Source organism: Lactuca sativa, chromosome 8 (assembly GCF_002870075.4).
Source record: "Lactuca sativa cultivar Salinas chromosome 8, Lsat_Salinas_v11, whole genome shotgun sequence".
NCBI lineage: Eukaryota > Viridiplantae > Streptophyta > Magnoliopsida > Asterales > Asteraceae > Lactuca > Lactuca sativa.
Window position 1 is genome coordinate 152,759,893 of NC_056630.2, and position 14,171 is coordinate 152,774,063.

General features: G+C 35.3%; 1 protein-coding gene and 1 long non-coding RNA gene across 2 annotated transcripts; one reads left to right on the forward strand and one right to left on the reverse strand.

Moving 5' to 3' along the window:
• Positions 1–3,499: 3,499 nt before the first annotated feature.
• LOC111913109 (uncharacterized) lies at positions 3,500–6,216 on the forward strand. Its single transcript, XR_002857426.3, has 6 exons — positions 3,500–3,649; positions 3,844–3,904; positions 3,995–4,240; positions 4,312–4,663; positions 4,757–4,815; positions 5,302–6,216. It is a non-coding gene; the product is annotated as an uncharacterized LOC111913109 (long non-coding RNA).
• A 3,503-nt stretch (positions 6,217–9,719) lies between these two features.
• LOC111913112 (uncharacterized) lies at positions 9,720–10,768 on the reverse strand. The gene is made up of 3 exons (XM_023908841.1): positions 10,631–10,768; positions 10,068–10,469; positions 9,720–10,013 (listed from the first exon to the last, which is right to left on the reverse strand). Exons 1-3 carry the CDS (start codon positions 10,766–10,768, stop codon positions 9,720–9,722), a joined length of 834 nt encoding a protein of 277 aa, XP_023764609.1.
• Positions 10,769–14,171: the final 3,403 nt, after the last annotated feature.

Sequence of the window (14,171 nt, forward strand, 5' to 3'; positions counted from 1 at the left end):
CTTAAAATAATTATTTGGGCTATTATTATGAGTTATATCGAGTATTATTAACGCTTAATAATACTCGGACTAATTAATTTGTCACGGTTATCATTAAACTAAACCCTAGTGGTATCGATACTAGGTTTTATCGAAGGAATATCATTTTGAGAGTATCGAAGCGCTGTCCGAGTGCTGAGTCACCACCTAATCAGGTGAGTGCATAGTTACTTTCAGCTTACACATAGATATGAAGTATTTTATATAAATTACGTGCTATGTGTGCATATTATCTGAATACTTGCTATCTATGTTGGATGAACGTTGTTATACATGTTTTCAATGATTTAAACTGTATATGTATTTTATATATACGAAAATGTTGGGGTAAAACATGGGTAGATGTAATAGGTGATGTGTGATAAAATGATGAGAGGCCTCGATGTTGATGTTGTTGTTTCTGTCATCTAGCGGAGTATGGATGACAACCACGGACTCTTCTAGACAGTCCAGTGGAACACTAGCAGGCTCGCAACCTGTAGATGTTTGTGAACGATGTGTTCACCGGTGTACTCCATCCCCCACATGGTTGCCTTTAGGACATTTATTGCCGAGGAATCCCCTTAGCAGTAGTGTCCGTCCCGATGATGATCCTTAGGCTAGGTCCCTTATGATAGGTGTTTAGGGACGTAAAGTGAGGATAACGGGAACGAGTAATCGGGTTATTGTTGATTGATTAATAAACTTATTTATTGTGGGTTGAAAACCCTATGTGCTCACCAGGCTCCCAAGCCTGACCCACTCAGTTTCTTGTATTACAAGTAGTGGCGCATGAGCATAGGTGTGATGTTTTGGACGAGGGATTACGGATATAGGCCTGTAGATATGAAATAATGTAGTAAGGCCTATATTGTACTGTTTATGCTTTTGATCTGTACGAACATGACATCCCAAGTCTTTTAATGAAATACATTTCTATGGAAATGCTTTTGATAAATCTTTATCATATTTTTGTTTTGGGACAAATTCCGCAACACTTTCATTTAAAATGTAACTCTGATTTTTAAACAAAGCATAAACAAACCGGTCTTTTCTGGCCGTGATTTTGGGGATGTCACAGAATTGAAATTTATATTAAAGTTGACAATGTAATGTGATATTTAAATTAACAATTTAAGTATTTTGTCAAAACTGTTCAAAAACTGTAGCTTTAAATTGATAATGGTTTACATGCAACAACATTTTAAATCTAATAAATTAAGTATAATATGTTAAAATTTAAAAACATAACTTTATAAATAGAAGTAAAGATATTATTTTAAAATTGAAATTTAGTCTATTTATTATTACACTTTAGGTTTGATATTTATTTAACCTTATTAACCAACTTACAATCATGATTAGAAAGACACTACAATTTATCACTTTTAACTATTTATAAAATAATCTTTGGGTTGTTTAAGTTAAATAAAATTTATATTTAAGTTAAGTCTATAATGTTATATTTTAATTAATAATTTAAGTATTTTATAAAAATTATACCTTTAAAATGATAATGGTTTACATCCAACGGTATATTAAGACTAATAAATTAAGTATAATAAGTTAAAAAACATAATTTTATAAGTAAAATTAAAGATATTATTTTAATATTGAAATTTAGTTTATATATGAATACACTTTAGATTTGATATTTATTTAACCTAATTACCAAATTATAATTATTATTATAAGGAAATTGAAAAGTCATGGAAGTTTCAAATGAATGTGGTAAAATGAAAAAAGAATGATGGTTTCAAATACATGAGATTCAAGAAAAAATGCTAGCTTTATAAGTATGTATGATTGACGACGGTGAGTAGAAAAACCGTTGTCCAAATCCTAATCCTTAAAACTCCTAGAACTTTCGATCAGAGCCGCATAAAATCCAATTCGGCGGTTGTTTGCAGTTCATTCGATCGGTTACTGCTTCTTTTACCCACGATTGCATCTCTACCCACAATTGTGTCCATGCCTCAATAATTACGGTTAATCATGTTCAACTGCTCCCCATGTTGTCTTCTTCCCACATTCTACAACCTCCATGAAGACTATTCAAGCTAGAAACTGCAAATCGCTTTTATTAAATCATGCAGTTTTTGCTACATGTCTCGGCTATATAAGAGTTTGCTTCAATCGATTCTCCCTTATGCGACCTTGAATCCAGGTACAATTCTCTCCCCTTTGTGAAAGTACTTGCATTCCAGATAATTGTCCTTCTAGATTTTAATTCGTTTCTTCAACCCTAATTTTTGTCATAATTGATTGAATCGCTCAATAACTTTGTTATGTTAGGTTTCAATTTTTTTATGTATCTCAGTACATTTATGAACAGAACATTGAAGAGTTTGATTGAGGAACCAGGTTGCGATTTGGAGTGATGTCACATCTTGCCAATCTCTCTGCCCCATGATCCATGGCCATTACCAACAATGCTTTGATCATCTAAATACATAAATCAAAGCTTCATCTCATCTGCTTCTTCTTATTCTTGAATCCTTTCATTGCTCCTATAATCAATAATCAACCAAAAATCCACCAAACAGATGAATGTCGAAGAATATCCATCCCATGTATTTTTTCAATTTTGGTGATTAAGATTATTTGATTTATGATTTATTAGTCTTCATTTATACATTTGTATAGAGTGCATTGTTTGGTTTTTATTCTTCCCTGATGTATGCATTTATTGTTATAAACTTCAATTTTAAACTTGCATAGAATTTGTATTTTTTTCATTATAACTTTTTCCTTCAGGTATATAATAGGTTGTTGCTGTTATCAAGTCTTGTACTTCAAATGAGCTAGGAGATCTCATAGTAACACTTAAAGTAAGGATCTTAATATGCCATATTATGACTATGTAAGTATGTTAAGTTAAATTCTAGTTACTTATTTGTTTGGTTTAAGCTCTAGTATCCTACAGGTGCAGGTGCAGTTTCTGGTAATATTCATCACAAAGTGCTAACAGAGGGGGAGTTTGGAAAGGGTATTTTTGTAGGATCTGCTTTAATACTTCATAAGGTATGTTGTTATGTTTATAACTATCCATATCTTCATGTACAAAATCAAATTTTGGTTTTAGGAATCTTTTTAAATTTACACCAGTTTTTTGTTATCTTGGTTTCTGTGTTTTCTCCTTCACGTTCATCTCATTATCTTAACATTCCAAACAGGAATATCACGAAAACTATTATTGTAAGCAAGAAAGTTTTGAATCAATGCCAACAAAAGGTTAGTTTTTTGTTCTTGCATGTGGGTTTTTACTTTTGGTTATTTTATGTTTAACATAAAATTGATTTTGGAATGTTGATTACATAGGGATGTGGACTTATTGGTTTAAGAATTAAGGGGGTAATGGTCTTTTTTTATTTGACTTTGAATTTAAGTTCTTTAGGCACAAAAAATGGTTCAATAAGAATGAAGGGTATTTTGGTCCATTCAATATGTTATGGCATCTGATAAAAAATAAATAGAAAATAAGATCTTAGATATGAGAAGGCCAATTTTTACTTTGAGCCGGGTGAAAAACCAACAAAAAAAACTTTTGAGTGTTAGTCAATTTAATTGAAGATTGTATAGCTAACTGGAGTTCACTTCACAAAATATTGGGGTTCAATTCACTATATAGGTACATTTCCACGATTTTAATTCCATTTATATGTCTTATCTTTCATATTTGTATTTTTTTATTTTCCTTATATGATCGGTTATGTATCTGTCATATTTTTAATAAAAATATAAAGATTTAGATTAATGTTGTGCTAACTGATTATCTTTTTGTTGTTTTTTCATCATACCTTATCTTTATTATATGTTTTGTAGGATGAAGGTTCAAATCTTGAAGCTTTTGCAGCCAGGAGCTTTTACCGTTCTTTTTTGGAAGGTTTAGTTTGATTAAAACCACCTAAAATTCAATGTATTTTGATATAATCACTTAGGAAACATAAGTATTCATAAATTTTTTTTTCTACAGGACATTGTTTGGTTAAAGTCAATTTCAGAGTTGTCAACTTTGATAAAGGGTGTATTGACAAGTAAAGATGGCAAGACTATGAGTTTATCATGTTTATGGGAAAAATGGGATTTTAGCAAAGCTAAACAGGTTTTTAGTTATATAAACAAAAGGGGTTATCCACCAACTGTTATATCTAATACTACCCTTAAGGAGATTGATCAAGATCATCGAGTGATTCTCAATAATGAGATGATTGTTCTTTAGGTATGAGTTTACTTTTATTTCCCTTTGCTTTTATTTTGTTTGAAACAATAATTTATTCTTAATTTTTGCAGTTTCTTGGATTTGATCTTATTGTCTATTCTTCAGACCTCTCAATTGACGGTTTTATCGATGATATGGAGATTAAATTTTAATTTTTTACGTTTTTTATAACTCTGCAAATACTTTCTTTATTTTCGTTTCTTCTACTTCTTATTTGGATTTTATTTATTCAAATAATGGTTAACTTTAACATTTGAAGGTGCTTCTTACCTCTATCCTCTTAAATATATTGTAAATTTATCCGATCTTTATTTTTTGATAAATAATGTTTGTGTCTTTTTATAGAATTTACACGAGACAACAAAAATGGTTGCAGATAGAATGATGTTTTCAGAGGCACCTCTTTTGTTTTATCCTTGACAGGTATTATTTTTCTATGTATTATTTTATTAAATTGGAGATAATTTGAACTTATGATCAATATATAATCTGAACTTATGAAAATGAATGTTGTAGCTTGCACCGGCTACTTTGTGTATATCTAATGAGGAGCATCAAGTTGCTGACTTTGAAAGGTTTAAATAGTTTCTATTTGTTAGCAAATTCATCATCTCTTATTTTTTTATAACAAATTATTTTCGTTTTTTAATTATATTATACAGATATTTGAACAATATATTTTCTATTCAGCATAAGGTTTATCTTAATGCTATTCATCAGCCGCTCAATATTCAAATCTTTACTATTATTTAGTTTATTACTCAACATGTTTAACACATATAAAATGCATCTTTAGTGGTTACTGTGATACATGTGAAAATTAATTTAAGTTTGAAACCTTAATAAATAAAAAAAGAAACTTTTCTATATGACTATAAATCTAAGTTTATCGATCCATGTTAAATAGATCTTTCAAAATTATATCGGTATAATGTTGTGAATGTGTAACTAAATTGGAATTAAAACAAAAAAAGATAAACAAAAATAAAAAAACTTTTTAAATTTAAGCACTTTGTAATATTTTAGACGTTCACTCTTTTCCATTTATTATGATTTTACAGGTTTACCCAAAAAGCTTTGAACTACCTGTTCTTGAAGAGAAATAGTGTAACGCCCGCAGATTCAGGCTAGTCAATAGAGACAATGAGCGTCAAAAATGACATTTTTGATATAAGATAATTTAAAATAAATAATCTTTCCCAAGTTATAGTATATGTCACAAAGGTTCCGTACATATAAAGAACGCTGAAATCCGAGTTATAACAAAGAAGTTATGACCCGTCGAAGTTTTACGGCTAAACCGGCACGACACCAGGAATCGTAAAAAGTGAATTTACGATAAAATACTTTTTAGCCTTAGCGACCTAAACGAAATTCGTAGTATATGTTAAACCGAGAGTGTGCATAAAAAGAACGTCCAAATCTGACTTCGTATGAGGAAGTTGTGATTTTTCTAAGATTTAGCATAGCAGTGCACAACTCGAAATTTGAATGTTAGATCGGTCGATTTTTAGACAAAATAATCTAAACGATAAATGAAGATATCGTTAATAGGAGTTAAACGATAAAAAGGCAGTCGAAAACGGAGCTCGTATGCGAAAGATATGGACGAAGCTTAGTCCCTACTCTTCGACCGCGACGAATTCGATACAGTTTTGTAAATCTGAGATAGAGTAAGAATTAGCCGACGGGATCTGAATGAAAGTTGTAGTAATTGTAAATACCAACATGTTGATATAAAGAACGTCGATAATAGAGCTCGTATGCGAAAGATATGGACGAAACTTAGTCCTTACTCTTCGAGCGCGATAAATTCGATACAGTTTTGCAAATCGGAGATAGAATGAGAATTAGCCGACGAGGTCTAAATGAAAGTTGTAGTACTCATAAATACCAACGCGTGTATATAAAGAACGTAGAAAATGGAGCTTGTACGCGGTAGATACAGATGAAACTTAGGGCCTACTCTACGAGAAAACCCCAATAAATAAGAGATGAACTCTTCATATTTTCTTCACACCATAAGCCTTTATTTCTCTCTCTAACTTCTCTCTAGACTCCCTAAACCCCTTCCAAGTCTAGGGAACCTCCCTAGCATGAGAAGGAATCCCCGGAGCGCCCGACGGCTCCGAGAAGAAAAGCTTTCGGCTCGGAAATGCTGCTCCAGCAAATCCTGGTTTTTTTTAATATAAACCCGTTGTAAGTGAGCTACGCCTACGCTATTTTTAATATAGCTTCTAATTAATTATAGTAACATTATTAGGACCTTAAAATAATTATTTGGGCTATTATTATGAGTTATATAAGAGTGTTGTTTAACGCTTATATAATAGTCATAATAGCTAGACTATTAATTAGTCGCGGTTAGTTAGACTAAACCCTAGCGGTATTGATACTAGGTTTTGTCGAAGGAAATTGTTTTAAGAGTAACGAAGTGCTGTCTGAGTTTGGAATCACCACCTTACCAAGTGATTGCATGGTCCCTTTCATCTTACACATAGATATGAAGTATTTAATATAAATTACGTGTTGTGAGTGCATAGTTACTTTCATCTTACACATAGATATGAAATATTTTATATAAATTACGTGCTATGTGTGTATATTGTCTGAATACTTGTTGTCTATGCTGGATGAAACGTTTTATACATGTTTTAAATAATCTAAACTGTATATGTATGTTATATCTACAAAATGTGTTGGGTAAAACATGGATAGATTAGAGGTGAGATAAAGGATGAGCGATGAAAGATGTGATAAATGATGAGCGATGAAAGATGAGATGAATGATGAGCGATGATATATGAGTGATAAAATATGGTGCGAAGCGATGACTTAAGCGATGAACCAAAGCGATGAGCCAAAACGATGAGCCAAACGATGATCCAAGCGATGGCCCCGTCATCTTGTAGAGTATAGATGACAACCATAGACTATTGTAGACAGTCTAGTGGAACACTAGCAGGCTCACAACCTGTAGGTGTTGTGAACGATGTGTTCACCCGGTGTACTCTAAAAACCAATTGGCAGGTATTGCGAGTGGACTCTTGAAAACGATACTGTCAATAAACGAGATAAACCTTGGCGACTATGCAGACTTAGTGCCAATCCCTTAGGATACTCCTTAGGAATGAACGAACAAGGAATAGTTGAATCTTAGGGTAGATCCTTAAGAGTAAATAAGATAATGAGGATGGGTAATTGGGTTGATTGCTTGATGTTTAACATAATAATTATATTATTGTGGGTTGAAAACCCTATGTACTCACCAGGTTTCCCAACCTGACCCACTCAGTTTATTTATATCACAAATGTTGCTATGAAGTCACATTACACTGAGAGATTAAGGAGATATAAATCACTAGTGATAATGAATGTAAGTTCTGTTTATGCTTATGTTACTGTATTGACGATGTCATCCCAAATGTTTTAAACTGAATAAAAATATTTTTCTTTGGAAATGCTTTGATAACGTATTTATCATGTTTTATTAGGAACAAATTCCGCAAATTTTTATTAAAAAAGGTACTCTGATTTTTATAAAGCATAAAAAAAATCGGTCTTTTCAGGTCGTGAAAATGGGGATGTCACAAATAGCGGGTTGGTTTTTACAGTCTCCTCTTCTAAAAATGTCATATTTCATTGGGTGGTGCAGAAGCACCTTTGCTAGACATTGTTGATGCCATGGATTTGTCTCTGTACGAGAATCTTTTTGGTGAAAACAATGAAAACATGCCCTTTTCTAGAGGTTAGAAGTTTCGATTGTACTAGGCATCATTATTTTATCTTTTTATTGCGTTAGAATAATTACTTCTCTTTGTTTTGCTAGGAAATATTATTGGATGTTATAACAACGCTTATTTTTTTTCAAAATATCATCTTACTCTCATTATTTGTTTTAATTTTAACACATAGCAATGTAATTCCAAGTAATTCATCCTCAACTATATAGATAACGCACTTATATAAACAACGAATAATAATTTATTGTTGAGTTTTCATTTTGAAGATAAATAAGATGAACTTCGATGTTGATGAAGGAATGATGGTAAAATTCTCAATCAACATGTTAAAATATCAGGGTTGTTTGTTTTTTTCTATTTCTCTTTGAATAAGTTAATTTGCAGGTACTGTTATATGAACTTGACCCCCTACAGTTCACGATGGTTTGCATTTCACGAACTTTTTGTTCCTTTCTGAAGCAGCTATGTGTCCGTCTGTTTGAAAATACTCGATTGTTTTCCTCCAATTATCAACATCCATATCATCTGGGGGTGGCTAATTCTCTCGGGATATCCTCATATCCTCCGACTTGCAAAAAAAATATTATGTTGCATCATCTTTACGCTCTCAATAACCTTTTGACAAAGACGCTTCAAAACTCTCTGACAACATAGCAACATCTGGATCCCGGGACATCCGATCCAAATCAAACTTTGTCTACAAAAAAAAACAACCAAGTAAAAACCAGTCATAATTAACCATATAAAATATTTTTATATAAATAATTTACCCCTAAATGTTGTTTTATTGTATCCTTTATCGCATGGGAAACTTTGTTCCAAGTCCATTTATCAAATGGGACCATCTGCCACATTATTTTTCCAACTTCGCGTGCAAACATATCATTCGGCTCTCCTAAGGGATCATATGTTATATCCTTATCATAGTCCATGTATATCGCTTTGCCCTTATTCTGTAAGAGCGCTCTTTCAAGCTTAATATTTTTTGCTTTTTCTCGGACTCTCTTACGTTGTTCAACTACAAATATAATTAATAATTATTAGAAATGGTATTGAATTTATAATAACTAAATAAAAATAGTAAATAAAAATTCATAATAAGACTTACCGTCCTGCTCATAATGACCAACACCTCTACCGCCTGGGAAGGGTGGGCCCTTGGCTTCATACCTTATCTCATAGTTGAACATGCATTACATGATTGAAAAAGTATCCCCAAAAGCAGGGACAACAATTCGGAAACATATAGAGTGCTGTCACACCCAAAAGTTGTCACCTCACATGCGATGTCAATATTGTGTTATAACATCAAATGGAGGAAATGGACACCTAGTTATAACACTCCATGTCATCATTACTTTTTTCTTTTTTTTTCGATTTAATTTTTAAACAAATTAATCAAAACATGTTATTTAAATAAAACCTTTTTAATTAAACATAACATTACAAAAAAAAAACATTACATTTAAAAAAGTTTACATTTTGCCCCTAATTTATTCACTTTCATTTTCATCGTACATAAAATCAGCCAAATCTTCTCGAAGTTGCGTGTGTTTTCGTGCATCTTAAATATCTACAGCCCTATGTAAATATTCCACTGTCCCTGGTTGAATTTGCTGGTGTTTGTGCTCCGAAGCCGAATATTCCACAATGTTTTGTCCTTTATCTTCAACCACCATGTTATGCATTATGATACATGCATACATAATTTCTTGTAGAATGTCTAACTAATATGGTCATGTCGCATGTTCAACCATGTGCCATTTCGACTTCAGAACTCCAAAAGCACATTCCACAACCTTACGTGCTCCTTGTTTTCTTTTGAAAATTGTGTCTCTTGGTGTTAATGGGTGTCGGAACACCTTTATGAACGTGGAATATGTTGGATATATTCCATTCATAAGGTAATAGTCAAACTTATATTCATTTCCATTCACTGTGAAAGGAGCATCCAGTGCCTTTCCTGACAAAATATCGTCGAATATTAGTGATTGATCAAGAATGTTCATGTCGTTGTTCGAACATGCAACCTTGAAAAAAGCATGTCAAATCCATAAATATTGGGACGCAACAGCCTCTAATACCAACGAGGGCATTCCATGATGACCACTTGCGTATTGGCCTTTCCACGCAACATGACAATTTCTCCAGTACCAGTGTGTGCAATCAATGCTTCCAAGCATACCCGGAAAACCATGTCTTTCTTCATGCGCCACATATAGTTGTTGTATATCATTCAACTGAGGTTGGCACAAATAAACGTCACCAAAGGTTTCAACAACACCCCTCGCCAATCTATATAAACTTTCTCTTGCAGTTCTCTCAGACATTCTCATATAACCGTCAATCGAATCACGCGACTCTCCCATTGCCATAAGCTTAATTGCAGCAGCACATTTCTGCAACCTTGTGAATTCTCGCTTACCTCTAACATCATATCTCTTTTGGAAAAATTCATACCTAAACGTATATTTAATATGTAATAGCTATATTTGAAAGAAACAATGTATTTAAATTATGTAAAAGCTATATTTAAAAGAAACAATATCTGCTTTCCAGCGCGTTGGCTGTCCGAACAAAAACATTTTTCCACTAACGAAACATTATTTTGAAATCGTGTGGTTGGTAGACACAATCATCCACAAACTAATTGTGAACTAAACGTCCGTGCCTTTCTTCGCGATCTTTGTTTAACACCGCACGCCTGGTTAGGAGCCGGATTTGGTTGTAGTAGCACGTTTGTGCAATACTCGTACATCATAGAGACGAACAATATCATCGTCATCACTATCATCGAAAGGATTCAATTTTTTTGAATGTATTGAAAGTATATAAAATAGAGAGAAAAGTGGTGATTCAATATGCGTCTCCTTCCCGGCTGTTCCAAACGCCGGCCAATAGATCTTCACTTAGTCCCATTTTGGCCAATTCAATTCTCCAAATATGTCCGACCGTTGGCAGTCTAATGATTCATGGAGCAAAATTCGATCTACCTTTGACATAAAAATTGAATCAAGAACGCATGACAGAAACCCTACTGTGAGAAATTATCATGTAAGCCCTAATGCAACTTCCGTTTACGTGACCAAGTTTCCAGACTATATAATTTCTTCTGATTTGTGGCGTGCCTGTAACCGCATTGGAAAAGTGGCTGATGTGTTTATTTCAAATAAGAGTTCACAATTGGGTAAATGTTTTGGCTTTGTTAGATTTTCGGGTGAGTGTAACAATGAGTTAATGATCAAACAACTTTGTGACATTTGGTTTGGATACCATAAAGTATTTGCTGCAATTCCTAGAACCCCGAGGCTGATTAAATCTGCTCCTTCATCGTAGCAAATTCCTCCTATATTTGAAAAACAACATTCCCCGGATAACTCATATGCTAGTATAGTTAAAGGTTCAGTCAATTCACAACAGAATAAGATTGTAAATGAGGAGGTATTGACTCTCACTTCGGGGGACTTTGTTGTGGAAAATAATAAACGAGCATGCTTGGTTAAAGTTAGAGATTATTCTACTTTGCCGAATGTCCGAATGCTTTGTTTTGATGAAGGCTTTGAGGACTTTGATATCCGTTATGTTGGTGGTTTATGGGTAATGTTTGAATTCAAAAATAGAGAAGCGTGTAAAAATTTCTTGGCTAGTAAATTATTGAATCAATGGTTCCTGGAAAAAAAGAAAATGGGATAGGGATTTCGTGCCACCAGAAAGACTTGTTTGGGTTGATGTTGAAGGATTGCCTTTACATGCATGGAGTAAAGATGCTTTTAGAAAAACTGTTGCTAAGTGGGGTACAATTGCTCATCTAGAAGATGACCTTGGTGAAGATGTTTACAAGAACCGGATTTGTATCTTGACCTCTTGCCAAGATATCATTGCGGATGTGATTAAGGTTCGGATTGATGATCGTATCTTCATGATTCGTATCAAAGAGGCGTCGGGGTGGTTCCCGTCTTTTACATCTGAATTCCCAAAGACCACCTCTGAAAATCGTGAGATACATGGCCCATTTGAAGAAGATGATGAAATAAATCCTATGCAAGATAAAGATGACATCTCGGAAGATCCGTTTGGCATTTGTGACACTATGAAAAATGTAGAAAAAGATGAGAGAAATCATGATGTCAATGGATATAAAGATGGGGAAATTAAAAACAAATCCTTTGTAGCACCTGGTTCCTGGTACGTAAATCTTATTTGAGTATTTTCCATTTTTTTAGCCTTGGACTCGACGAGTCATAGGTCCGAATCGTCGAGTAGAGACGGGACCCCGGGACACGTTTAAGTTGGCGACTCGGCGAGTCCATATCCTGGACTCGGCGAGTCATCGCTGTTGGATGAAACCCTAAGTTCAGGGGTTTGCACCATATTTAAACAACATATCCGCCCCAAGCCAGCCCCTATTCCCCCCCCCCCCCCCCCCGAGCTCCCAACCCTCGTTCTAAGCTTGTTCATTGAGAGTTTGAAGCAATTGTTGTGTGTTCTTGAAGGTTTTGAGGTGAAAGGGGAGTAGATCAAGAGGAAGGGAAGGAATCCAAGCATCTTTGTGCTCTCTCAGCAATTCCTTTGAGGTATAACCCGTTTTCCCCCTATTTCTATGCTTATTACTTCATTTAAGTCATTCTTGAGCCAATCCCCAAGCTTGTATGTGCATTATAAGTCGTAATAAGTTGATTGGCCTTTAGATCTAGGCAAGATTGAGCTCCAGGAGCTCAGATCTGTTACCTTTATGGACCCATGTTGCTTGTTCACCCTAGATCTACCCTTTTGAGGCATTTTGAGCCCTAAATCCCTCATTGGTGAGTATCTACACGTAAAGTTGGAAACTTTACGTGTCATTCATGCTCTAGGAACCCAGATATGTAAATGGCATGGTCTGGAATCGAGAAAAATCGCGTTCATAGTGATTGCATGGCGACGACTTGGCGAGTCGTTCATCAGACTCGGCGAGTCTGCTCGCAAGTCTCCGAGTTGTCCCCTTTTTCGTTGTGTCGAGTGTGTGTAGTGGGTCACGGGGTGTGACTCAGTGAGTTGGAAGCCAAACTCATCCATGGAGGAACTCGGCGAGTCCATGCCCTGACTCGGCGAGTTCAAGGCAATCTCCTTAGATCAAGAACAGACTCGACGAGTTGTTCATACCACTCGGCGAGCCACAGCATAAAGTGTTCTTTGGATGAAGATGAACTCGGCGAGTTGTTCATACAAATCGGCGAGTAGGTTGAAGGACTTGAACCTCAGTTTAGAAGAAGAACTCGTCGAGTCAGCGCCTAACTCGACGAGTAGAAATGGGACCCAGGTTCGTCGATTGGACAGGGACTCGGCGAGTTGGCAAGCCAACTCGGCGAGTCGGTTCAACTGAAAGTTGACTCTGACTTTGAATTATGTCATGATCAGGGGTAAAATGGTCATTTTACCCAATAGATAGTTAGCAGTGATTGATTGAGTATGTTGTGGGAATTGCAGCCGGAGGATTTCCGGAGCAGCAGTAGGTAGTCAGTTCTCTACCAGATTAGCAGCTATTTCGAGGTGAGTTTCCTTTCCAGTAGGAACGGGTCTAAGGCACCAAGGCCGACCCGTGTAGACGAGATGTTAGTATTAGAGTGTGGGTCGAGCCCGTATCTCTGGGTTTAGTCAAGTATGATATATGTGTCAATATGATAGAGTTGCTTATACTTGTCGTCTGTGTGATACTTGTATATTATTTAATTAGCGGTGGAGTGTGGGCAGGGCCCGTATCTCTCCGAGGTTGGAGTGTGGGCTAGGCCCGTATCTCCCAGATAGTAGAGTGTGGGCGAGGCCTGTATCTCCTGGCTAGCGAAGTGTGGACAGGTCCCGTATCTTCACAAGTGTGGGCGAGGCCTGTATCTCCCGACTAGCGAAGTGTGGGCAGGGCCCGTATCTTCCCGAGTGTGGGCGAGGCCCGTAACTCCTGGTTGAACGTTGTTTGTTATATGCTTGCATGGTATGAGGTATTATGGGGGAACTCACTAAGCTTCGTGCTTACGGTTTTCAGTTTTGGTTTCAGGTACCTCCTCAACTAGGGGAAAGGAGCCGGCGCAGTAGCAGCACGTTACACACACACACACTCTTGTTTCCGCAGTTACGAGTTTATTCTGGGATTGATACTCTGATATTTTGTTTGATCGAATGTTGTGGTTTTAATTTGGTTTTTGATAAGAAGTGGT